The following is a 27,579-nucleotide window of genomic DNA, read 5'->3' as shown; positions in this document are numbered from 1 at the left end:
TGACACTAAATTATAGAAAGAGATTACAGTTATCTTCACATATATTTAAAATTATCAGGACATAAATCCATGTTTTTCAGTTAGAGAGGATAAATTATATCTGTACAAAGTTTCCACTACAATGCTGCAGTGTCTAAAAACAATTATACCAATAATAAAAGGGGGACATCTGGTGGTTTTGTGGTGCTAAAAAGTATTATCAGTACTCTTTGTTAGAGGAATGATCATTTTCACACAAAAAAAATAAAATTGAAATCTAGATTTCGACTCGACCCTCATCTATTTAAGAAAAAAAGGAAACAAGAAAATGCGGTTACAGTTAATCACTTACAATGGAAGTGAATGGGGCCAGTTCATAAACACTCAAATACTCACCATTTCAAAAGTATAGCCATAAGACAACCAGCCCTGATTAGGCAGCGAGTGTACAGTCAGTTCTTGAATTTCATGTGTTGGAAGCAGGAAAAATGGGCAAGCGTAAGGATCTGAGCGACTTTGACAAAGGTCAGACTGTGATGGCTAGACGACTGGGTAACAGCATCTAAAAAACGGCAGGTCTTGTGGGGTGTTCCCGGTATGCAGTGGTCAGTATCTACCAAAAGTGGTCCAAGGAAGGACAACCGGTGAACCGGCGACAGGGTCATGGGCACCCAAGGCTCATTGATGCACGTGGGGAGCGAAGGCTAGGCTATCTGGTCCGATCCCACAGAAGAGCTACGCACAAATTGCTAAAAAACTTAATGCTGGCCATGATAGAAAGGTATCAGAGCACACAGTGCATCACAGCTTGCTGCTTATGGGGTTGCGTAGCCACAGACCGGTCAGAGTGCCCATGCTGATCCCTGTCCACCGCCGAAAGCGCCAACAATGGGCACGTGAGTGTCAGAACTGGACCATGAAGTAATGGAAGAAGGTGGTGCTGGTCTGATGAATCACGTTTTCTTTTAGATCATGTGGACGGCCATGTGGGTGTGTGTCGTTCATCTGGGGAAGAGATGGCAGCAGGATGCACAATGGGAAGAAGGCCAGCGGAGGCAGTGTGATGCTCTAGGCAATGTCCTGCTGGGAAACCTTGGGTCCTGGCATTCATGTGGATGTTACTTTGACACGTGCCACTTACCTAAAATTTGTTACAGACCAGGTACACCCCTTCATGGCAATGGTATTCCCTGATGGCAGTGGCCTCTAATAGCAGGATAATGCACCCTGCCACACTGCTAAAATTGTTCAGGAATGGTTTGAGGAACATGACCTTTTGTGGTAGGCCTAATTTAAATTCTGCTATTGAGCTTTACATACAGTTGTGGCCAAAAATATTGGCACCCTTGGTAAATATGAGCAAAGAAGTCTGCAAAAAAAGTGAAACAAATCTGCGTTGATAATCCTTTTGATCTTTCATTAAACAAATCACAAAAATCTAACCTTTGATTGAAATAAAACAATTAAAATAGAGGAAATATCTCATTATTAAATACATATTTTCCTCCAAAACGCATTGGCCATTATTATTGCACCCTTTTATTCAATACTTTTGCAACCTCACTTTGCCAAGATTTCAGCTCTGAGTCATCTAATATAATGCCTAATGAGGTTGGAAAATGCCAGGGATCGGAGATCATTCCTTCATACAGAATCTCAGAGGACCATGATTACATTTACATTACATTTATGCATTTGGCAGACACTTTTATCCAAAGCGACTTACAGTGCAATTATTACAGGGACAATCCCCCCAGAGCAACCTGGAGTTAAGTGCCTTGCTCAAGGACACAATGGTGGTGGCCGTGGGGTTTGAACCAAGGACCTTCTGATTAATAGCCCTGTGCTTTAGCCACTACACCATCACCACACCATGGATTCTCCTCTTTAGTTCACCCCACAGGTTTTCTATTTCAAGGTTCAGGTCAGGGAACTGGGATGGCCATGGCCTAACCTTGATTTTGTGGTCAGTGAACCATTTTTGTTTTGATTTTGATGTTTGTTTTGGATCAAATCCTGCTGGAAGATCAAGCCATGGCCCATTGTGAGCTTTCTGGCAGAGGAAGTCAGGTTTAGATTTTTAATCTGTTTGTATTTGATAGTCTGTGATGTCATGTATCCAAACAAGATGCCCAGGACCTCTGGCAGAAAAACATCCCACAACATTAAAGATCCAGCACCACATTTAACCATGGGCATTGGCATCTCTGTGTGTGCCAAACCCATTTTTTTTTGTTTCATCTGACCATAGAACCTGGTCACATTTGATGTTCCAGCAGTGTCAGAAACAACTGAAGACGCTTGAGTCCTTTTCCAGGCCAATTCTTAACATCTCCAGTTGATTGGAACATGTTAATTATTACCCTGATATAAATGGGTATTTTCAATGCTTTGGCCATTTTCTTTTAGCCAATTCCCAATTTGTGAAGCTCAACAACCTTTGCCACACATCAGAACTATATTCTTTAGTGTAACCCACTGTGATTGAGGATTAAGGGAACTTTACCTGTGTGTTACCTCATAATTATACCCCTTTGAAACAGGAAGTCATGGCTGAACTATTTCATGTTCCTAGTCACCCAGTTGCACTAAATGTTTTTGTTTTTTTAATGAATGGGAATATACTTAGTATATATATTTTACTCATAATAATTTCTGGGGTGCCAGTAATTGTGGCCAACGTGTTTTGGAGAAAAACATTTATTCAATAATGAGATATTTTCCCTCTTTCAGTTTGCATGATGCAGTTTTTTTTTCACAGCCTTCTTTGCTCATATTTAGCCTACCAAGGGTGCCAATAATTTTGGCCACAACTGTACATACAAATTTACAGAACATACATAATTAAGCCAGTCAAAAAATATGAAAGCTCACACTGGACAAAAGTGTCTGCTAAAATGACTACCTCAAGAAAGAATGAATGCATGCATGAATGAGTTTAAAACATATTAATAATAAGTTAGCCTTAAATGAAAGGATGAATTAATCTAAAACGGTAATTATAGACACAAATAGGCATAAGAGCTGAATGAATGGATGAACTGACTAACATGACATCTTTATCCCTTCAGTTTACGCGTGTAGAAAACACTTGCTCCAGGCTCATCATGGGACGCACGCGACGTCAGCGCGAGGACTTGTTTCTTGCTTTGCGTCAGGACGCACGAGCAGCCACAGCGCTAAACGGATACCGGAGACACTTCGCTGAAAATGCTCCCGTTATCCATCAAAGATGACGAGTACAAGCCTACCAAGTTTAACCTTTTCGTCAAATTATCGGGCTGGTTTAGGTAGGTAACGATTGTTAAATCGTCAATAATTCATTGACTTTCACTCACACAGCTGTCGGTTTGGAGCGGCTAATGGAGTTAGCATGCTAGTGAGCTCGACACACTTTATTTTTAAAATGTAAAAAGGACTCTTAAAATAGTATTTTTTTAAATATTTAATAATTCAAAAGAAAGCTTTTATATCCTTAAAAGTTAATTTAGCTGTCATGATAAGAAAACAGTCTTGTATAAACTTAATCCCGGTCAGATTTTGTTAGCAGAGTGAGGTAAACCTTTAACATAGAACGTAATATCTTTTATTTTGCTTTATTAAATGTATTGAAATATATCTCACACCAAAATATGTGTTTTAAGAGTTTATTTAGACTACATGTCATTTCTTTAGACCATTTTATATATAAAAAAAATGACAGTAGTGTATCTGCTTGGATGTTAGTATAGGAGCCAGTTTGTCTGGTCTGGTCACTTTTCAAATGAATCAGTCTGAAACAATTTTTGTATGTGTGTTTGTATCATTCTCTCTTTAGATCAATTCTTGCAGATAAGACCTCTCGCAATCTGTTTTTCTTCTTGTGTTTGAACCTGTCCTTCGCTTTCGTGGAGCTCTCCTATGGCATATGGAGTAACAGGTAACAGTAGGGGGCCAAACACAAAAATGCCACGTATGTCTAAGCTTGGGAGGGGCTAGTGTGCTTTTGTTATTGGTGGGCGGGGTTTTTGATTGAGTATTAGGGTATGAACATAAAGTGAGCCTAATGGCTGATCAAAGTTAATTTTAAATAATCTGCTTTGTTTCAAATAACATTTTGAGCTGCCTTGCTAGACAACATTTTTGAAATCATAGGTATGTTTGTGGAAACATATTGGGCAGTGATGTTGAGGTAGGCTGCTCACTAGGTTTGGAGACACAGCCATAGTATTACTTGAGAAACTCTGGCTGATGATGGTGATAACTCAAATTAACTGTTGGTTTCCAGGAAATTAAATCTGGATTTTTTTTAATCCCAATTTGGAATGCCCAATTCCCACTACTAAGTAGGTCCTCGTGGTGGTGCGGTTACTCACCTTGATCCGGGTGGCAGAGGACAAGTCTTAGTTGCCTCTGCTTCTGAGACCGTCAGCCCGTGCATTTTATCATGTGGCTGTCTGTGCATGACACCGGAGACTCACAGCATGTGGATGCTCATGGTACTCTCCGTGATCCACGCACAAATTACCACATGCCCCATTGAGAGTGAGAACCACTAATTGTGACCACGAGGATGTTACCCCATGTGACTCTAACCTCCCTAGTAACCAGCTGGCTGGAATCAGTCCGCACAACCTGGATTAGGGATGCCGCGATTATACACCGCCATTTAAAATGTCACGGTTAATTTAACTGCAAGAATTTAAAATCCACAGTTAAAACCGTTAAAATAAAATACATAATGTATAAATATATAATGTTATAAGATTTTGTAAGCCTAAATGTGAAACTCCTGTGCATATGTGGGTATTGGAGCTGTTGCTGTGGGTACGGACGGTGACTGCTTGTTGCTTAGCCAGGTGCCACGGACTGAACGTGAACTTTCAATTCATGTGACACTGGGGCTTGAACACACAAACTACAAAATATAATTCGATCTACCAGACTCGTGCATCAAAAATTGGCTTAAATCGGCTGTTTGGCAGTATTTAAACATCTGACTGAAGATGGATATAAATTGTGCATCAGCGAGTAAACTTGCAAAAAGTTGCGTCTTAAATCGTCCTCATTATATAAAGTATTGCTTCTGTACAAATGAACTAAATTCAACAATAAATGTAAATATTAGTCATGATCTGACTTTACATTACCTGCTGCGAGCAATGTTCCCATTATTATGCATAGTCCACAGGTTAAATTGTAAGCTGTTGTGGACAGTAATTTTATAGAATCTGATGCCGATTCTTTATGTTGGGGTGTCTGCCAGACAACAAATTGCTTTAATAAACTGTTGCAGAAGAAAAAAAATGTTGGATGCCTCTAACTATATTTTGCGCACCCACAGCAATCTTGCATTTACACACTTTTGAAGCACTCTCGTTACATTGAAGCACATAGAGCTCGGGAATGTGCATAAGCGATGTCGTGCCCTAGATGGAGCATCTACTATTAGGCTATGTACCTCCTATGTGTTTATGTATTTATCAGTTTTCTTATTGTAGGGCTGCCCTTAGTGTCCACATATCCCCCAGAAATACATCCACAAAGATGTTCATCTGTCAGTAGGTGGCTCGCACTGACCCAACAATTACAGTGCAGTGTTAATATCAGTATACAGTATGATATAAGTATTATATTAATATATACATATTATTTTCCTTTTAATATTCATAGTATTTTAATTATTCAAGTATTGCAAAATTAGCTGCAAAAATAAAGGGCATCTTGTGGAGCACTTGCTTCTGTTTCACACATGACTGAGGACTGGTCCTGAATAAATAATTTAATCAATTACAATTGACAATTGTGCATGTGCACAATTTTATTTTTTATTCTGTGCTTGTGCTTTGTGGGATTTAAATGCATCAAAGTGGCTCGAATGTTTTTGACTACGTTCAAAATGAGTTCAGGTCCATTTAATAATTCAGTGACCATTTCTGGTGATGCCAGAAGGTGGTGACAAATGAGTATCTTGTGTGAAATGAGTTCGTCACTGAATCAATTTTTTAATCCTTTAAATTTTTTATGTCTACGGACCTTCAAAGAGACTTTAGTAGAGGATTTAAGCATTATAAGAACAAAGCAAATCTATAATTTCCCTACAGTTTGTGAGCTGCTGAGCATGACTTCCATCAAGACAACAATAATAGTCTTATAATAGAGTTTCAATAATGTCTGTACATTTTCATGTATAAAAACATGCGTCTACATATCAATTCACTTCAGTACCATGCATAAGTGTTCTAAGAACCAAGCAGATCTCTCTTTTTTTCCTACAGTTTGTTGACTACACACCAACATAGAGGTAAAAAACAGGAGCTGATATTAAAAATAGCTTTACATATTTAACTCCGATCTAGTAATCTGCTTAAATTGGCAAAAACAACTGATCAAACTATTACCTCACAAACTTAATGTAAAAAGCACAACTTAATGAAGACTCATGCGCTGATATAAACTCCACTTACAATGTGTGCTTAAAAGGATTGTCCTTTGTTTGTTTTGTGCAGTGCATTTCACGTAATGCTGGCACTAAAGAACGATATGCCGATAAATAACTCTCGTTTGTGTGTTCCTCATCTCTAGATTATTAATTTAGATCAATGCTGATAATAAAACATGGAAAAATGAGTCATGTTGAAAGCAACTCTGTAGAAATGAACGGAGCTGCATTGATTAGACTGTCTGACTGAAGGCCTATTACATAAGGGTTGTTTTGGCTCATGAAACTCACTTGTGATTTGCTGGATGGTCACTCAATCGGCCCAAAGTAACAAAACACAAAGAATACTGTATACAAATCCACCATTTGGACTTTAGGTTTAGCTTGGAAAAGTGCAGGGGAGAAAAATGACCTTTTTAAAGATTGTGGGGATGTGTCCCCCACAGCTGCAACACCATTGGTTTTAAATGCTATATAAATAAAGTTGAATTGACATTAAAGCGCAAATGCTCTGATTTAATTATATAAATATACAGTTTACATGTGCTGCGAGGGTCCCAGTGGATAAGTGCTATGCTTTGTCATCTCAAACAACGTGAATGATTCTCAATGTCTGTGGAGTTTCCAGTGTATGAGCGGTCAGATTTATACATTCAAAGTATGCAGCTCACCCACGCTAATCCTAAAGGAGAACATCCGGTCATCAGTCCATGAGGTGAAGCTCAAGCACAACTGGATTATGCAGCAAGTAAATGATCAAAAGCATAGGAGTAAGTAGGGCTGGGCGATAAAACAGTATCAATATTTATCGTGATAAAAAAACTCCAAGATATCGACGATAAGCTTTTGAGTAATTCTCGATATTTAGCCTGTGTTCTACATCTAGACATGCGTGTTGCTAAAAGCACTAGCAGTTTGGATTTCTTGTTTTATGTTTCCACTGACGTGAATGTGAGCGAGCACTTTCAATTCCTTCCTATGGAAGCCGAGCGTCAAGCTCGCAAGGTGGATTGTAGAATTGACAGTAGCACAAGGCAAGTGGTTCCCTAGCGTTGGCAGTGGAATTGTGCGGATTTCTTCCGCTTCAGTGGAAACGCAGCCTCAGCCTGTATAAAGTTGCTATTGCCCCCGCTACGCAGGTCACCGTGTTCTGGACCCAGACCCCAGATTGATTCCATTTTGACTGCAAGACGTCATGACGATGGTTATGCCCTCTCCTCATCTCTAGTAAGCATGGCGACAAAACAACAGTGCCGGTTACATCATATATGATCTTTCTGCGCTATATTCTTGAATATATTTCTCTAGCACTGAAACACGCTTCACTGATGCCCTGTCCTCACCCGCTTCCTCTTTTCCCCACATGTGCATAAACATGAGGTGCGTGTTTCCAGAGGGTCTTTAGATCATAAAGTTTTTTTCTTTCTTAATTTAGTTTTATTAATTGGCATGTTCCAAGCCTTTAATAATAAACAAATAGGTTTCTGTTCTAATTTTGTGAAATTATTCAGTCATCACTGACAAGGATGAAAGACAAGGCAATTACTAGTTTGTAGCCTAGTCTTTCTCACTTTAATGAAAATGGTCCATTCAGACTTTTACATTTTCAAAAGTTTCTCTCTGGAGATACCCCTGAACAGTATCATTTCAGGCTCCCAGGGGATTTAAATTGATATAGTGTAAATACCGGGGCAATAGATACTGGGCACAATTCGTCAACTTCGGCAAATACTTTTGAGACCGCAAGATGCTTTTTGAGTAAATAATTATGATTTTGCTTATTCAAAAAAACTACTTCAGATAAGGCTGTATAACTTCTTGATAATTTCAATCACATAAGACATTTAACATCTCAAGTAGTCTATAAACAATTCAATCTCCATTGTGATTGGATCAGTCAATGTGAACCCACTTTGAAAAATTTTCATAAAATTCTATTCTCCCCCATTTAAAAAAAACAATGCGTTTAATAGGGGAACTTTAGCCCCTGCAACAGGGTGGCTTTTTACCCCAAATGCTATCCTTTCACTTTTTGGACAGTTATTGATTTTTATAAAATAATCAACTTGAACAAAATAGTAAATGACTAATAAATATATTTTTTATATAAATGTGATCATTTCCTAAAAAGAAGTGAGCCCATGCCCCCCAGAAGTTCCTCACAAAGTGGAATTCCTCACAATTTACGATTTTGACATTAGCCACCAAGGAGCTTCAGATAATATTGTGTCTAAAACTTTAGTTACAAAGGTCTACATTCCTAAATCATTTTTAATTGAATAGGCTATATATTTTTCATTAGACCTATATGATATGTGCTTGTAAACTGATTCAGTTATTTAATTATTAAATCAAATGGAAATCATGAACAGAAACCTGAGTTTTATTCACAATTGACAGTGTTTTAAATCACAAAGGTTTTTTTTATTTGATTTTTACATTAAAACATAAGTTTCTGTAAATACTTGAAAATGAAAACATATGTTACAATATACTAAATAAATAATTTCCATTTTTATTAAATAACTGAATGCAATTCACTTATGGTTATCTGTTTGTATAAGCACACGTGTTTTAGACGAAAGAGTGAATAATGTCTCACAAAAGCTCTTAAACTTGCGACTCTGACCTCAACAACAGGTTTAACGAGTTTCTCAAGTTTTGTTACTATTTAACACTTTTGTCTTTGATTCTCAGTTTAGGTTTGATATCCGATTCCTTTCACATGTTCTTCGACTGCACTGCTCTTCTGGCAGGCCTTGCTGCATCAGTGATCTCACGGTGGAGATCCAATGACTCCTTCTCATACGGGTATGAGACCAACATTGCATTTTGCCATGTACTTCAGACTAACTTGGATTAATACAGCCTTTCAGGGGCCGTTCAGAGTCATCACGTTCTTGCGCTGAAAAAAAGCTAGACAGAGTGCAACGGTTAGAACCGAATGCATAGTTGATGTTCTTTTTTTAACAACGCATCTAAATCACAGTGCTCCTGTGCAATGTTTAGCACAATTGTCAAAGACGTCTTTCTTACACATGTTTACATAGAAAAACAATGGGAAACAATGACAGGAAATGGCATGTCTTGGGTTGCATTACTTTGGTTGTGTTATGAAGTCCTCTTGAGCAAGAATGCATCTGTTTTGTAGGTATGTCAGAGCTGAAGTTCTTGCCGGTTTTGTGAACGGCCTTTTCCTCATCTTTACAGCCTTCTTTATCTTCTCTGAGGGAGTGGAGGTATGCACAAAATAAACAGATCAGTTACTATACCTTGTGTCTTGTGAAATACACAAATTTTGGTCTTTATGGATGCTGCTGTCTTGCTTTCTCGTCACCAGAGGGCGCTAGAACCCCCTGATGTTCATCATGAACGGTTGCTGCCAGTGTCCATAGCAGGACTGCTGGTGAATCTTGTAGGAATATTTGTTTTTCAGCATGGAGGACATGGACATTCGCATGGCGATGAAGGTGTAGGATCTCCTCTTGTATAGAATATGCACATGATCTTAAATTATGATGAAAATCTCGCAGCCAGATTGCATGCACTGCATGTAAAGAAAATTGTATTTTTATAATTTCTGATAAATATGTTGACGCTGTATCGTTTTAAGGTCATGGCCACAGTCATTCACTATTTAATGGCAGTGCGGGACATGGACACAGTCATGGAGGACACAGTCATGGAGGTCACAGTCATGAGTCCAAGCATGGACATGATCACGGGCATTCACATGGAGGGCATGGACATTCACATGAAGATCCCCACTGCCATGGTAAGACCTAATTCAACCTTTATCCTTTGTAAGTTCTGTGTTCTAATCAGGTCGGTTGTGCAGGTCGGTTGTGTTAAAATGCATCGGTCGTTACTTGGTGTTCTAATGTTCTGTCAGTGTTACTTTGTGTTAAAATTGAAATAGCAGAGCTATATTGACACATTGTGATCTTGTGGATATGGAATTATTCATTTCTAATCTGTGTGTCCTTAGATGACCACTCACATATGCCAGGAAAAGGCTCCAGCAAGCAAATATTACAAGGTATGGCTGTGATTCGTTTATTTGATTACCACCAGATGGCATTAGAGACTTTGAGTATGCTGTCAGCAAGTGTTTTTAGTGCATAAAACATGAAAATATTTGCAATGACAGCTGTCAATTGTAGACCGATTTTCCTCTCTTATAGATAATAATTTGAATTCTTAGTAGGTTCTATATTCATATTTACTCCAATAGCTCCGATCTGATGAGATTATTTAAACAAGGGATACCACTTGAAACGAGTTGTCACATGTAGGCCTGTCATGATAACTTCTTTTGTTGGACGATATATTGTCCCAGAAATAATAGCGATAAATTATACTATTGACATTTTAAGACCATTTTTATGCCACCGATATAATGATAATCTAATAGCATAATAATTCAAGTACACCCTTTCAAAGAGCAATACATTTTTAAGTCTTAAGAATATTCAGACATTGGAATTGGAATGTCAAAAGAAATTAAAGTCGAGTTGGCCCCTCTTCATGTCCAACTGCGGTTTTTGTTCCCAGCTTGGAAAACTGGATGGGGATGGTCATGTTTTAGGCTAGTTGTAGGGCTGGGCGATATAGCTTCATAAATTATATCTCGATATTTTTTAGCAAATTGACGATATTCTATATATATCCCGATAATTATGTTCTTGCTCTGAAATGGCATAAGTTTGTTTGCTATTATAATATAATACTGAATCATTATTATATTCAGGGTAAGATTTGTTAAAAATAAATGTATATATATGTCTGTCATATTTAATTCACCCTAAACTGGGGTTTTAATTTGGACAATGCAAGTGCAGTCACGTTTTTTCACCTTCACCATTTGTAGATTTGGAAAATAACTTTATAGCGGTTGCTAATGTTTGGAATTTCTTGAATGCTTGAACCAATATTTCTTCACAATCCAGGTGAACTGCGCTAAAAACACTAGCCCATGAGCCTCCGCGTGTGCACAGATCAGCGCATCACCGGTTCATTCTGAAGCACACACAGACCATGTTTATATGTCTTTTTAATTTTTAATCACAAATGATCATATCTCGATTTTGATGTTGTTTTGATTAATTATACAGCCCTGAGGGATCGTGAAATTAGTCTACCGATGCTCACTATGAAACTTAATGGCCAAATATAAGGCACGATATTGTTGAATTTCATATCTTCAGCAAAATCATTGAGATGATATCGTAGGTATTCCAAGTATCGCCCAACCTTATTGTCACTTTTTTCGTTGCCACGTTTTTATACTAAGTCGATATACCGGCTCGTTCATGTTCATTGGCTCTCCTCTCTCATTCAGCTTAAAGCCAAAATGTTCCCACACCGGAGCTGTGGAATGCGGCTTTGAAACCATGTCCATTTGGACTCATACTTCCAAATGTTCTGGCTGGAATTATGCAGTCACAGAGAGCAGACGAGATGACAGAAGCAGCGTGACTGGCTAAAATGTTGGTGACATTCATTCTTTATGTAAACAAACACGCAAGTAAACACAATGGGCAATGTTGAGATCAGCAGAAATGATCACGGTCATGTCCATTTACTGTACGATAAGTCAACAATGTAATTATCGTGACATAGTCACATGACACCCTAATTTTCATTAGACGTGTCCAAATGATGGAGTTTGATGTGTGGTGAACAGACAGCTCTGACCATCCCAACCTCTAACCTTTGACTCAGGGCTAACCGGTTAACACTGACCCCGGAGAAAGTGTAGGAGCACTGTCACTTTAAATCCCTTTGTGCGAGCTTGTGTGGGAAAAGAGCAGAGAAAGAGTAGAAAAAGAGAAAGTAGTTTGTCCCCTTCACCCTGGCACACACACAGAGAATGAATCCTTTGGGAGGCCTGCTCAGGGGAGAAAGAAGGGGGCACCGAGGGGAGGACCATGTGGAGAGGGGGAGGAGGTGATGGTGCAAAAGGTTATGCTGCCTCCATTCCAGTTTCACCTCCGTTGAGGGACCTTTTCTCAAATCTTTGTGATGAATTGCAAGTAGACTGTACCAACTTCCCTCCTTGAACCAGTACAATTTCTCCATTTCTCTTTGGCCATGTTTTAAAATACTAACATACTACTCTTACTTTTTTGCAGTAAATTGTATGTATTCTGTGCATAATATTTTGAATACTTGGATTACCTATTGCATTTGCCAAAATGTGTCCGTATACAACCGAGTACACTGTCGAATACTGTACACACAATGCAGTCCGATTTTCATGAATTGTGAGGAATGAATTGGAAGTTGCAACAGCTCCCATTTTCAACATTTTATTGGATTACTAGAAGTAAAAAAAAAAAAGCCTTATGTCAAATGATGGAATATACTCTTAAAGTGGAGTGCATAGAAAATGATTTAAGTGCCAACCAAAGCCTTCATCAGCCAAATAACAAAGGGCACAGCATCTATGTGCACTTTCACTGTTAAATACATGATGGACTTCAAAGACTTTGTTACTAATCTTACAGTTTATACAACATCATTTAGTTTTAACATTGGCTCCTAACATTTACTTGGTTAACTCATTTAAACCACGACTTGTTCTACACATAAATAACTAATATTAGCATTATATTCAAGCTGTTTTGCCAGCAAAATTTATACTCGCCCCAAAATTAACCTTGATTCTCCCAAGGTTAGTTTTCTCCATTTAACCAACAGGTTTTTTTGTTCTTTGCCTCGGTCACCTTGGATTGTTCACTGGGGGTAAAAAAAAAAGCAATTATATTTACATTTATGCATTTGGCAGATGCTTTTATCCAAAGCGACTTACAGTGCACTTATTACAGGGACAATCCCCCCTGGAACAACCTGGAGTTAAGTGCCTTGCTCAAGGGACCAACAGTGGCATCTTGGTGGTGCTGGGGCTTGAACCCCTGACCTTCTGGTCAGTAACCCTGAGCCTCAACCACTGAGCCACCACTGCCCCATCAATTATTATATACTTATTAAGGCACAATCTACAATAACATTATAAAATAGCACAATGATGACCAAGACATTACAGTTTAGGTTCTGTTATAGCATATAACTTCTGTTGTGAAAAGTGCTATAAAATTAACATTACTTGACTACTTTTCTTTGGATTGTGTTTATTATAGCTGTTAAAAACTGCAATTGATCTGCATAGTTTGTGCCTGTTGTTAATTTTAAAGCAAAATTTATTTACAGTATAACTGAGATGTATCCAAATGAATCAGAATCTAATCAAAGCAAAATTGGAATCAAATCGAGAGCTTGTGAAATGGAATCAAATTGGAAAATCAGTATCGAGACCCATCATCCAATACACTTTCCTTTTGTACTTTCATATAATTTTGTGCCTAAAATCTTAATGTCGATTTATATAAAATAGGCACATTAAGGGTCGGTTACCCATACACTGTATAGTGTACACTTAAGGCTGGGGCATTCTTTCAGGGGCGAGAGCCCATATGTTTATGCACCATGACTGCTCTTAGCAGTCAACAGCACATGCATATGGGATGACATGCACAGATACCTTAACTGGGCTATGCACGGGCAGTCTTGTCCTGATGGAATTTGCATCATGTACTGCACATGAGATGTATCGGCATGCTGAAAACCAAAGTATGCTTTGGCCTTAAGCAGTTAACTAGTAGGCCATTCTGAACATGGCCATTGTGTCTGTTTATAAGGAGCACTTGGGTTGAAGAGTTCCAGTATTACTGTTTATTTTGATTGTATTTGCTTTGACCACATTTGGATGGGGTCTTGACTTAATGAGTTTGTTCCATTACTGTGGTTGTGCTTTCTGCAAAAATGAAACTAACCTCAATCATGTCTCCTCATTCTTGGGAATGGGAGGACTTTGACCATCTCTTAGCATGCCATCATACCACATTCCACAACTATTCTCTAGTGTTGATGAGAACAGAACAGACCTTTAAGTTTGGAAATGTTTACTCATCTAGACTTCTCATGCATGTTGGTTTAATGTAGTAGCAGCATGCGTTTTAATATATTCTGGAAATAGTATCAGTGAGGGCAGATTACAGGTTGCCACTTTCATTCTGAGATGGACTGGTATGACCTCATTTTTCCTCAATGTTTATGCAATGACTTCATCAGTTTGAGTGTTACCGCTAGAGATGGTATCCCAGGCACCGGGTTCGTTCTGTCCACAGTAGTCATGTTTGAGTATATGTGCTGGCAAATGCTGTACCCTCATCTCAGACACAACCTTACTTGGTATTAGACCTCACACTGGGTCAAATGAAACCAGGATATTTATAATGGGCCAAAGATCTTTTCCAAAACATCCTGAGCTGCCTTCTAACTGAAACAGAATCTCAACATTTAGATTTGAAACACTTTACATAAGTAGCAACTCGGCATGCCATACAAATTGTGTTCCTCACTAAAAACAGACAGAAGACTTGACTCACATTTGATTCCAGTAGAACGCAACAGTGCCCGCCCAGTTTTTCAGCCATCTTGGTTCCGGAAGTATTTTACCCAATGATTTCTTCCATAGACTTTTCATTAAATCCTTCATGAAGTTTTTTTTTTTTTTTTTAAATCCTTCATGAAGTTCTAAGCCGTAAAGTATTGCGAATGACATAATCGAAAATAAAATGGTGGAAATATATAAAATGATTGATTTTTAGGTTGTTGATTATAAGTTAGAAACAATGTAGTTCACTTTAATTGCGAAATATTATATATATATATATATATGTCATGAGATTGGGCGGTAGCTTTCGGACTTGTTTGGTGGGCTTTCTTGGACACACTTCTCTGATTTGTGAATCTCTGCTGTACCAAGGGTAGTGTAGTCGTTCACCAGGAACTCTGCTATTTAACAAAAATTTTAAACAGTGAAGTTGAAAGAAGTAGACTGATGGCTTCAACAGAAGCATATACCATCGAATACAACCTCTGAGCTCATAAGTCTGTCTTGAAAGGTTTATAAATTAGCTGTAAAAGTCCATTTGTCTATGGAAAAATTAAATGGGATGTTTCTTCCAGAACCAGACTCTCGTGCTCTATAGAGTGTGACATTAACATTTTGCTACACTACATATTAAAATACATTTTAAAGTATTTTACTGTTACACACATATATTGGGTAAAATAGTCCATTTTTCATTTGGTTGAACTTTTTTTAAATGGATATGTTTTGGTATTGAAATAAATATATGAATAATTGGCATTTCTCTTACCCACATCTACCGTCTTGGGTGATTTGTTTATTTATTTATTTTTGGAAGTTTAGCTCAGTTGACAGCATTGGTGTCATAACTTTGATTACCACAAAAAAATATTTACGCCTATCCCTTATATATAATATAATATAATATAAATAAATAAATAAAAATGCAAGGCACTATAAACATACAATTTATTTTAAGTTTAGCCACAAGACGTAACGTACCTTATGTGTGTAGTTTTATATCCAATATTACAACTCTGTTGTCATAGAGACATAATGCCTGTAAACCCTGTAATCTGAAATGGTGTGCATTTTAATGGACATGGCCCATTTCACTTCAGTTGTAAGTGCCTTACCATGACTGCAGTTTGTTTGTTTATTTATTTATTTTATATATATATGTGTATATGAAGCAAAATTAAAGTTTTGGTGTGGCCTAGTCAGTCCTGACATGAACCCGATTGAGATGCTGTGGCAGGACGTTAAATGGGTAGTTCATGCTCAAACCCTACAATGTGGCTGAACTAAAGCAGTTCTTCAAAGAAGAGTGGGCCAAAATTCCACCACATCATTGTGAAAGACCGATCTCTGGTTATCAGAAACGTTTGGTTGCAGTTGTTGCTGTTAAAGGTGGCACAACCAGATATTCATTTGAATGGGGCAGTTATTTTTACACATGGGTGATATAGTTGTGTGTGTGTGAACTTTTTTTTGCTATATATATATATATATATATCAATCCTTTTTTTTATTTTTTTACTATTTTGTTTACTCTGGTTGCCTTTGTTTCAATCTTGTTTAAAGATCTAAAACAATTTAGTGTGAAAAGTACACAAAACTGTAAGAAATCAGGAAAATACTTTTTCACAACACTATATATATATATATATAAGAAAGAAGAGTCTTTTTTAATTTTTTATGTTCAACATTTTACAACAAATAGAACCTGGAATAATCCTTTAAAATGCTGTCTAGAATGGATCCTCAAGTTTTTGGAACAAATCTAAATGTCTTTTTCGTAAATTAAAAACCTTGCTTGCTTTATTGCAGGAGTTTTCCTGCACATTGTTGCAGACACATTGGGCAGTGTCGGTGTCATCATATCAGCCATCCTAATGCAGAAATATGACCTAATGATCGCAGACCCTATCTGCTCCATGCTGATCTCAATTCTTATAGGAGTGAGGTGAGTGTATACACACACACACACACACACACACTACACCCAGCTATTATAAGGGTCTGACCTCTCTCGACTCTTACTTAAGACAATCCTCCACCGAAAAACCCTGAACAGCACCTAATACAGATCATACGAAAGCCACTTCACAGTGGCCTGCACCAAAAGCCCTGTGAAGCCGTTGGCACTCCAGCCGGGTGAATTACAGGATACATGCTCAGAGGGTGGAGAGGACTTTTTCAACATGTGGCAAAGCCAAAAAACAGGACTCCACTCCTCTCATGTGGCATTCTTCTAACAGCTTCAGTCAAAATGGAAAAATGCATACTTGTCTTGAATTGCTTAGTTCAGAGTAGTTCACCCAAAAATGCACATTCTGTCATTGTTTTTGCTCACCCTTAACTATTCCTTTAATCATGGAAAGGCATCAAATGGCTGTACAACGGTTACAGACAGTTGGGTTTTGCATATGATATAGATGAGTTTGTGTAAAGGCTGTGCATATTTGAGCAGGAGCACTGCTGTTTGTGCCCCATGTTTAAATTGCATATGCCCTGCGGTTACTGTGCTTCACTGAAGAGGCACAGTTTGGATGGAGAATATGGCCCCATTTTAGAAAATGCACGGGTTTGAGCAAAGCCTTTTCCACATATTCAACTCGTCTCTCGAACCCCCTTTCTCTCCCTCTCCCTCTGTGTTTAAGGCTTTTCTTCTCCCTCTCTGGAATGTGGTGGCGATCTGTGAATGTTACTTCAACAAAGGCATCTTTTAAGATGGATTTTCCTTCTCTTTGTTTCTTAAAGAGATGGGGGTTTATGTTATTGAGTCCCCAGCTTGGAGTGGACGTTTTAACCCCTCTTGAGTTTTCTCCAAGTGGCCAAATGGTGAAATACTGAAGAATTCACAATCACATTGTGATAGTAAGGTCTCGACGTATATAACGGGAGATTTCATCAGTTTGCACCTGCTTGAAATAGTATCATTCTGGTGCAATATGGAGATCTGAGATTATATGACTACAGAAAGCTATTAAATGTCAAACCAGATCATTAAAACCAATTGTTAATAAGTAGAGAGGTATTTAGAAAATGTTTGGATCATTGAGAGTTTCAACTAGCATCTCGTGGAGCTTGTTTTCCATTTAGTTCATGTTCCTGTGGTCTGCATGGTAGATATTGTGTGTTTGGGCAGTGACTATCAAGCGCAGTTATAATCGAGCTACATCTGGTTTTTGCATAGTAGAGCAACAGACTTCATTTGTCTGCCAAAGTAGATGCTATGTGTTAATATATATTTGAAGGAAGGACACCAGATGTAGACATTGTTCAGTTGATCTTTTGCATAAAGCCAACTTTTTCTAACTTTATGGTAACTTTTTTTCTTTTCTTTTTTTTTTTTTTTATATAAAGTTTGCCATTCCTTTTTTCTTTTCTTTTTTTGTCCATCCATGGATTTAAGAATGCTCAGCTCCTTCAACTACAGCAGAATGCAAAGGCCAGTTATGGTCTAATTAACATGTTTACAAGCAGGCCGAAGCAAGCTACAATTGCATCAGTCTTATTAAGTAAAAAATCTTATTTTTGGGTCCTTGTTATCAAAAAGTTTAAAGAAGAGTTTAACTTAATGTAAACAAACATCAATGCAATGTGGTGAATACAGTACCTGTGGCACTGCAGACATCAAATTCTGTGTGATCCACCACCTGATATAGCAGTCAGGTAGTAACTCTTACTGCTAATGTAAAAGACTGGACAAAAACATGAATTCATCTGCAACTGTTTGACTCAATAGGTTTAAAACTGCAATCTACATTGGTTCTACCATACTACAATCATTTATTGTTTGATTGTTGAGTGATGGATCATAATTGTCTGTGTGGAATGTATTTGGTTTTTAGTTTGATAGTTAAGATGGACTGCTATGCATGCATCCCAAACCCTGAGATTAATATTCTCAGTAGAGGTCTTTATTTTGATTCAGCGATTTTTGCTCCCATTTGGATGTTTGACCTCTCATTAGGGTGATTGACTACTCATCAGCCACACCTGAGGCGTGACCCGTTTGCACAGTTCTCAGAAAGACCCCATGCTGTATGTGAACCCGGGCGTGTTTAGTTAAGGCCACTCTAGGTGCAGTAGCCTTGCTTTAGGGATATATTGGTATGGCTGGAGCTGTCTGTGTACCTTGTAATTAGTTGGAGGGAGTGGTGGAGTCCTGCTGTTGTGACCTACATCAGTCCCCCATCTCCCAATGCTTCTAAAGACTGCTAATCGCTTTGGGTCTCAGCCTAAAGCCAGAGAAATGGGTGCTTGAAGAACGTGAGCATTAATTAACATTTGTTCTAGGCTTGCTAAGCATGGACTTTGAGTCTGGATTAATTCGTTAGGCCTTAAAGGAAATGTGTTTAAACTGCTCTCTAAAGCTGCTTTTGTTACATGTTACTGTGCTACTCTTTGATGTACTGTATTTTTCTGTGTAATGCGTTAAGTCCAGTGTTTAGCCCAGTGTTCTTAACTGAGATTTCTCAGCAGAATGATTATATGTAACGTTGATCAATTAGTCTTGGTCAAGTTGGGGAACAAGCCATATACTTGCAAAGTCACTTTATTTTGTGGTGTTTGTTTGCTAAGGCAAGCATCACTATTAATATTGCTCATATTTATGGTTGGGAACTAGAACATACCCCTAACCCCAAGTGTTCAAATGTGGATCATCTTGCACCATTTGTGCTACAAACTTAAGTGATTCCTAAAATCACAACATTTGTTTAGGAAAGGGATACTTGCGGTGTACACAGCTCCATTGTTTTGTCACGCTGCTGACCTAGTGTAGAAACGGTGAGATGGGGCAACCATTGTCATATTGTCTCGTGGTCCAGATGGAACCAATCCAAGGTCTGGACCTGGAGCGTGGTCTGCTAATTGATGACCGTTGGCCTAGGGAATGCTTTGTTTTTCTGAGTACTGTTCTGTCTCTCTCACGGTCGAGCTCTCAGCCTTTTAAAGTACATATTTTCAACCAGAATCCCATATGGACATGTACAATGTATGCCCACTACAACTATTTTGTGATACTCTTTTAGAAAAGTTAACAACAGGTGCAAATGCAGATGACACACACAGTTTACATGTTACGCGAGTCAAGTCCAGACTAGTGCGAATCTCACACAAATGTGGAACATGCAAATCATAGGCACACCTCAAATTGATCTGAAAGATCCACATTCCCATAAAAACCTTAATATTAATGGAAGAGACTTGGGGGTGGGCTCTTTTGACCAGGACCATTTTACATTTATTCACTAGTAGGCACTTTTATCCAAAATTATTTACTAATGAGGAGAACAACAGTAGCAAATCATCCTAGGGAGGCAGTAGTAACACAAGTGCTGTAATACAAGTTTCAAAATTGTTTAGAGAAGTACCCCCTAGGATGAGAGTTTTTTATTATTAAAAAAATAAGAAGACCATACACTAATGTTGTAGTCAAGACCACCTAAACCGAGACCAGGCCAAGACCATTGTGTATCAAGACCGTGACGAGACCCAGACTTTGAGAGGTTGAGACCAAGACCAAGGCAGGGCGAGACAGAGTCAAGTCAAGACTAGTGCGAATCTCACACAAATGTGGAACATGCAAATCATAGGCACTCCTCAAATTGATCTGAAAGATCCACATTCCCATAAAAACACCCACAGAAAACTGACTGTATCAAACAATTATTTATTACTTCAGTCTTCACTTTTCTGTCTTTTCTTAAACAATATATTAAAGACCGAAACATACTTCACGTAGATGCGAGCGCTTGGCCAACGCGTGGTCCTGTTGTACATACATTACATGCGCTCTTGCATTGCTCTGGAGATTACAAACCTCAGACCACAAGAGGGCAATGGATTTTTTTTTAGCTGTGACCATGAAACCAGTGCTGCATCCAAAACCAGGAAAATGCTACCTTCGGAGACCATGGAGGTATAATGAAATTAAGGTGCTTTTCAAACTGTTCGGAGACCAGTTTCCTTAAGAGTTCCATTCATTCAAAACAGCTGTCAGTTAAGCCATTAACTGATTAGGCAGCAAGTCAGCTGCCTACGTTTTCGGATGCAGTCCAGATGTGGTAGATGAGTCAATAGTTGAGTCGGGAGAGGCAATTTCATTTGAATGGACTGGGGACAAGAAGTCTTATATTTTTCAAAAAGATTAAACTCAAATTCAAGCCCACCATGACAGTTGTTGAAATGAAAGAAAATCCGCTCTAGCACCACTTGCAGCAACGTTGAGAATACAGTGCGTACGTGAGATGTGTTGTGAATTGAGCGCTGACACATTTCACAACACAACGACACGTGAAATCAAGCTTGCATAGCATGGTGCGTCTGCGTTTACGTACTTGCTTAAAGTATGTTTGGGCCTTAACGTTCCAAGTTGTATGGAATGCAGCAAGAGGCAGATTGCTTACGTTAGCTAGCTAGCTTTGCTAGCATCACTTGCACTTAGCTTATCTTTCTTTATGCTGAGTGATGATGAAGCATCATTTTGTGGGCATGTGAGGAGTTGCATTTGACAGTAGACTAGAGTTTGTTAGAACAATAATGTTGTGATTGACAAAATATTTATACTTGTTGCATAAAATAATTTGTATTGGAAAATATACTGAATTGGCAACTTTAAAACTCTTCTACTGTCTCTATGCCTTTCTAAAATACTGGAAAAAAACAGTTTTATTTGAAAATTTTTATTATTTTCCAATCCGCACCTGACAATTTTTAACGGCACGCTAATGGGCATAGTGGTTGGGAAACACTGGTTTAGGTAGCCAAATTGTATTACAGAAGATTTGTCTTGACTACGATCTCTCAGACAGCCACAGTTTCTTCTCTTGTCTCCCGCATTCACTTTCTTGGAGTACGTGGGGAGGGGTGACGGCTTTAAAAGTAACAAATGTCTAAATACAAATGAGTTTAGTTATTGCATTTGAAGCAGGAAGTTTGACATCCAATCACAGTAATTATGTTAACAAATAAATCAGTCAATGCACAGGCAATTTAGTGATATCCACGCAGTTTTGGTCTTGACCGGTGTGTAAATAAAATCTCGAGTGCTCTTTGTCTTAGACAAGACAGAGCAAAAAGCAGTCGATTCCGAGACGAGACCTTAAAAAGTAATCCCAAGACTGATTACTACAACACTGGCGTGCACTAAAGTGGTTGGGTCAAGTGCTCATGGAAGATCTGTGTCTTTAGATGATTTTATTGAACCAGCTGCTCTGGTGGCGTTTGGCAGGTCATTCCACCAAAAGGAACAGTTGAAGTGAAAGTCCTGGACAGGGTTTTTCTTTTTTTTTCTTTGCAGCTTGAAAACCCTATTAATGTAATATAAAACACTCCCAACTTGGCAACTACATAGCAATGCCCTTGCAACCACCCTAAATGCCTTAGCATTGTGGCAGCAACTTTTGCTCTGGAAAACAGCTCACATTTTCTTTTAGTGTTTAAGGCTAGCTCATTAAGACCAAAGTTTTGTATAAGTTTTAAGTTTACTCAAATTATCCTTTACATTTAGATTATTTGACTGAAACTCTCTGGATCATCAACTTTGTGGCAAGACAGAAAGTTTGAGTTTATTTGAGAACATTTGTGGGTAAGTGTTAGAGGAGGTGGTCCAAAGATGTTTGAACGTCTGTATAATATGCATACCATAAAAATATACACTTGAATCCTGGAATAAATTATGTATGAGGCCTAATAGCTACACCATCCTGTGTTTGTGGCCGGAACTTGAGTGCAGCAAAGCACTAACATTTTTTTGTGGTGAAATCCCATGTATGCATTTCTTGCACGAGTAATGGAAAAGTGGTAGGTCCTATACTGTATAAACATTCAGTGAAAGTTTAATGTACCACTCTAATTCCTACTTTGCAGTCTCTAATACAGACTGCTCTACTGCCACCTCATTCTTGCGGTTCTACTGGTGTCATGAATGTTTTTGCGCTCTGAGTAGGTGCTGAGGTTGACTGGGTGTCATAACCAATCGTTTCCATGTGGTATAGAAGTGCTTTTACGAGAATACTGTTTTTGCCTTGTGTTTCAGGTGCTTTCCTGCTTTTTCAAAAAAAAAAAAAAAAAAATACAAAATCCACTAGTGATTACAAGCATCCTTTGCAGAAATATTTATTCCTGATTGTCGCCCTGACCTAGGTGGTGACATTTCATCTGTGTCACTGGCCAACTTACCCTTGACATTCACAAGTAATTGTATTCTAGCCGAGTGAGTCACTCATGTAACTATATTACGGAGTGTTTGGGGCAGGTTAGTTATCAGGCAAGGAACGTTGAATAAGAGTGTCTCTCTTTCACTGAACAGGAAGGTGTGGAACAATGGTATGATGTCAGAGGTCTGAGGTACCCTCATGCAGTATTTTCCTGTTTGCATTTTATTGGACAAAAGGAGCACAAACACATGAGTTAGTGAGTGGAATGCACAGTGACCAGTTTTATAATGCCCTGTCACGTTACATTAATGGAAACAATTGGTCAAACTTTACCTGTTATGTAATATACAGAAATGAGAATTGTCATTTACTCACAATCATATTGGTCCAAACCTGTAGAAATTTTGAAGTTCCCTAAATATGTATCTTATCAAGCTAAATTATTACATTTATGCATTTGGCAGATGCTTTTGTCCAAAGCGACTTACAGAGCCCTTATTACAGGGACAATCCCCCTGGAGCAACCTGGAGATAAGTGCCTTCCTCAAGGACACAATGGTGGTGGCTGTGGGGCTCGAACCAGCGTCCTTCTGATAACCAGATTACCAGTTATGTGCTTAGACCACTACACCACCACCACTTATTAAGATCATCAGACTTATTTCCGCTTTCCGGGTGTATGCAAGCTGCCAAGAAACCAAAGGAGGAACTAAATAGACCATTCAGGCTCCAGTTTCTAAAATGTTACTTTATGGTTTTGGTATAGATTATTACATGCATGTTCAGTTGCAAACATTGGTTGGTAAACCACAGCCATCTTGAGGGAGATATTAAAAGGAATACTTGCATGCGGTCAAAAAGACGATTGTTGTGAAATCAGATGAGATGTCTCGTGAGCAACATGATTGCCATTTAAAATCTTTTATCAAAACAATGTTTGGGGCAAATATTTAGGAGACTCACATTGTTTCTGATTTTCTGTGTTTTTAGCAAGGTCAAAAATTGTGAAGCGTGTCTTTCATGTCTTTGTAGATCTGTTTATATGTCAGTATTTCTTTCAGCATAATGGTGGTCTTCATAAGATGATGAATAGTTTATCCACATTGGCGTGGCCCAAACTGAGGCTGGGGTTTCAGAGAGGAGATCAGAGAATGTGGTTGTAATCGAGCAGATTATGGATTGGGAAAAAAGTCCAAACCAAGGAACCCTCTAATGGTTCACAGATGCTGCAGTGGTCAGGTCTGAAGGTTTGGAGGAGGACTGATGACTTTGTATGAAGCTGGCAGAGTCACGGGCTAGCTCTGATGGAGCAGAAGTGGTTTACTCTTAACCTCCTTTTCCTCTCCTAACCAGTCATCCATTTCTTCAGTAAAATGAATGAATTTTATGTATATCAGGGTGTACTTCAACTTTGCCTTCAGACTTAAAAATTGGGTGTTCTACAGCTGTTGGAATGACGTCAATACCACTTTCTGTTACTCCACCCATACTATAAGATGGACAGGTTTATGTTGGACAGCATCAAGTGTGCTCTAAAATAATGCTAATAAGAGGTCTTGTTTGTTATAATGACTTGGAATTTCTTGATGCCTAAACTAAACAAAGTCATACCCATTGAGTCCATTCTTTTTTCCAGACTGAGACTTTTGTGCCATTCTGAGTTCATGTCTCATAGAACAACTTCAGTAGAAATAATTATTGCCAACTAGTGTCATTTAGTGTTTTTTTTTTTTTTCAAATGAATTTTTATTTGGTTTTTATTTGCAATTTGTCCTTTTCAATTTAGTTTAGTTTTTGTTAGTTTTGACCGACTGTCTCTTCAAACTGTTGCTCCACTATGACAGTAGTTTGTTTGAAAGAGAAAACTCACCATATATGTGAACAGGTCACACTATAGCACCCCTTTGGGAAATGTTGAGAATGCAATGCATACTTGTATTGTGTTATGAGTTGGGGTCTGACACTTTTTGCAATGCAACAATGCACGAAATTGAGCTTGCGTAGCTAGAAGTGTCTGCGTTCATGTACTTGCACAGACTGTGTTTTGGCCTTTTTAGATTTATTTGAGGATTTTAGGGCTTTGAAAGTTAACACATTAATTGATTGTTTATAGGCAATAAACTTCTCACTGTCACCTACTGGTACCACCACCAAGTTACTTTTTTTATGTTTTAATAAAGACCAGTTGTAAAAGCTTCAAATTTTATAATACTGTCTAATGAAATCTAATTTGTGGTCATTTTTAGAAGTTTGGAGTTATGTATTTTTGTTTGTTTTTCATATTTATCAAGCTTACCTCTTTCTATACAGTGTGGTTCCTCTGCTCAGGGAATCCATAGGAATTCTCATGCAACGATCGCCGCCTTCTCTGGACCACGCACTTCCTGAATGCTACCAAAGGGTGAGTGGTTCTACATTTCCTGGGTCCCGCTCTTTTAACATGGTGACTTGGTTAGCCAAATACGTTTTAGGGCAACTTTGTTAACATCCACAGTAATCATCAGTCTTCGTTCCATCATAAGTTAACAATAAACTGAATTTATATCTGCTTATCTGCAATGTTCACCACAGGTCCAGCAGCTTCAGGGTGTGTATAATCTTCAAGAACCTCATTTCTGGACCCTTTGCACAGACGTATACATCGGTACTCTCAAACTTCTTGTGGCACCCGACGCAGATTCTAGATGGATTCTCAGCCAAACACACAACTTTTTCACACAGGTGGGGTTTGTGAAAAAACACACTATTAACATCATCTTGCCAATTAAGGGACATATCAAAATGTTCATGCTGTGATCATTCTGCTCTGTGCCCAGGTTGGCGTCAGTCAACTGTATGTTCAGATTGAAGTGGCGGCCATGTAGGAGTCCACCACACTTCTCCTGATCTTTGGGAGTCTCGGGACCAAAGGCCTTCTGTGCTGCTGTGGGGAAGTTCTCCACCCCTAACCCGTCTCTCTCTTTGGGTTTTTTCACTCCACCTCTGTCTTGGTTCAAGATGGAGCTGGTGTATTCCAGCAGTCTGACTCCGATCTTATCAGAAAAAACGATGACAAGAATACCAACTGATCAGCTATGACTGTGATGTTTTGGAGGGAAACAAGAACTTGAAACGTGGATGTTGCCAGCATGGTCATTTGAAGTTCCCATTTGCTTTTTCCCATAATCCCATCGGACTGTTTCCTTTCTTAATTATCGCCCTTTCCATCATCAGAATGGGGTTTTAATTAATTGTCGGGATGAGTGTGTACAGTTCAGTGGACGTTTGTAAAAATTGCGTAACGGTATGTGATTCATTGGCACTTTTTGTACATCATGTGCTGTTCTGTTGCACAGTTGTAAAGGTGCAGAAATTGTCACCAATGCCATTCTAAACGTATACAGATTTGTCTGCATTTCTTAAGTGCCTTTTTAAAACCGATCATGGACAATCACTTGAACCATATTTAATGGCTAACATGAAAACTGGACCTATTTGACCTTGGGTTCTGTCTTTAATTAAAACATTCCTTTGCATCAGGTTTGCGGTTTAATGCATATTGTGATATTTGTATGAACAAGGTCCTAAAGTCTTTTATAGATGGAAGGACATGCAAATGGCTTTATTCAAACAAAAATGGAAATGGCAAAACTCAACTCAAAGATTTTCTATGTACAAGCTTCAGTTGGCAAGTTCAAAATATTTGTAGTAAAATGTCATTGGAGCCTATTAATTTAATTTATTTTTGTAATTGGTTGAAATGGTTCATCAAGGGTAATCTGGTTTGGACAAAGTATCTTTCAAGATTTTGCAGTGTAAAATTGCTTTATGGACATATTTTCCACATTTCTCCATATTTTGCCTGGTGTGATTCAGCAGTACTCAAATCTGAGATAAAATAGAGAAATTCTGCTCAGTATTAGGCAATGATGTTGGAGATTAGTAGAGTTTTGATTATATTAGACATCTTCAAATTATTAAGGGGTTTTAAGTAATGTTGCCAGACTTTCAGGACAGTATCTTGTCAAATCAATGGCAATCCAAATGTTGAGCCTTAGGTATAACATTAGTTTAAAAATTCAAGTCATATTTGGTTTTATAATGTTCTGTTATTTGTTGGGATAAACGTGGAAATAACAATTAGCCATAATGTGTTACATATGGATTTGTATTCATCCATTCTATTGAAATGATACACAACTCTTTATATCAAAGCTTCTCTTCTATTCAACAATAAATCATATTTTCTTGAGAGACAGACAGCAGGATATTCTAGAGTTTCATTGTGTCATTTCTAAAGATATGGTAATCATTTTTGGAAAAAGGCAAATCAGTATATCCCTGTAAACAACTTAAAACGTCATCTGAAGAAGATCAGGCATGTTCGAAAAATCTGAATGCTCTTCAAATAAAGCTTATCATTAGCTTACATAAATACATAACATGCCACCATAAGTTTTGCTATGGCTGCCTTCAAGGTACATAACCTTTACTCCAAAGTGAAATAAATCAGAAGCTGTGAATAAATCAAAGAACCACATTATTTCTGACAAACACTGCTCATTTTCTATGCAATTCATGCTGACAGAAAT

General features: G+C 38.2%; 1 protein-coding gene across 1 annotated transcript; it reads left to right on the top strand.

Moving 5' to 3' along the window:
- The first annotated feature begins 3,125 nt into the window (after window positions 1-3,125).
- Window positions 3,126-27,507, top strand: LOC127639946 (zinc transporter 7). The gene is made up of 11 exons (XM_052122294.1): window positions 3,126-3,269; window positions 3,797-3,898; window positions 9,098-9,211; window positions 9,552-9,639; window positions 9,741-9,870; window positions 10,014-10,175; window positions 10,389-10,439; window positions 16,668-16,803; window positions 25,319-25,409; window positions 25,580-25,729; window positions 25,825-27,507. The coding sequence occupies exons 1-11, from the start codon at window positions 3,190-3,192 to the stop codon at window positions 25,870-25,872; spliced, it is 1,152 nt and encodes a 383-aa protein (XP_051978254.1). The 5' UTR covers window positions 3,126-3,189; the 3' UTR covers window positions 25,873-27,507.
- The last annotated feature ends 72 nt before the right edge of the window (window positions 27,508-27,579 follow it).

This window comes from Xyrauchen texanus, chromosome 48 (assembly GCF_025860055.1).
Source record: "Xyrauchen texanus isolate HMW12.3.18 chromosome 48, RBS_HiC_50CHRs, whole genome shotgun sequence".
Lineage (NCBI taxonomy): Eukaryota > Metazoa > Chordata > Actinopteri > Cypriniformes > Catostomidae > Xyrauchen > Xyrauchen texanus.
The sequence above is the reverse complement of the archived record's forward strand: the minus strand, read 5'-3'. Positions and strand labels throughout refer to the sequence as shown.

Excerpts from the sequence above, each read along its gene's own strand:
- LOC127639946 (XM_052122294.1), top strand. The coding sequence starts at position 3,190 with ATGCTCCCGTTATCCATCAAAGATGACGAGTACAAGCCTACCAAGTTT. Across the intron at positions 3,270-3,796 it reads AAATTATCGGGCTGGTTTAG|ATCAATTCTTGCAGATAAGA; the intron begins GTAGGTAACGAT and ends TTCTCTCTTTAG. Across the intron at positions 25,730-25,824 it reads CACACAACTTTTTCACACAG|GTTGGCGTCAGTCAACTGTA; the intron begins GTGGGGTTTGTG and ends CTCTGTGCCCAG.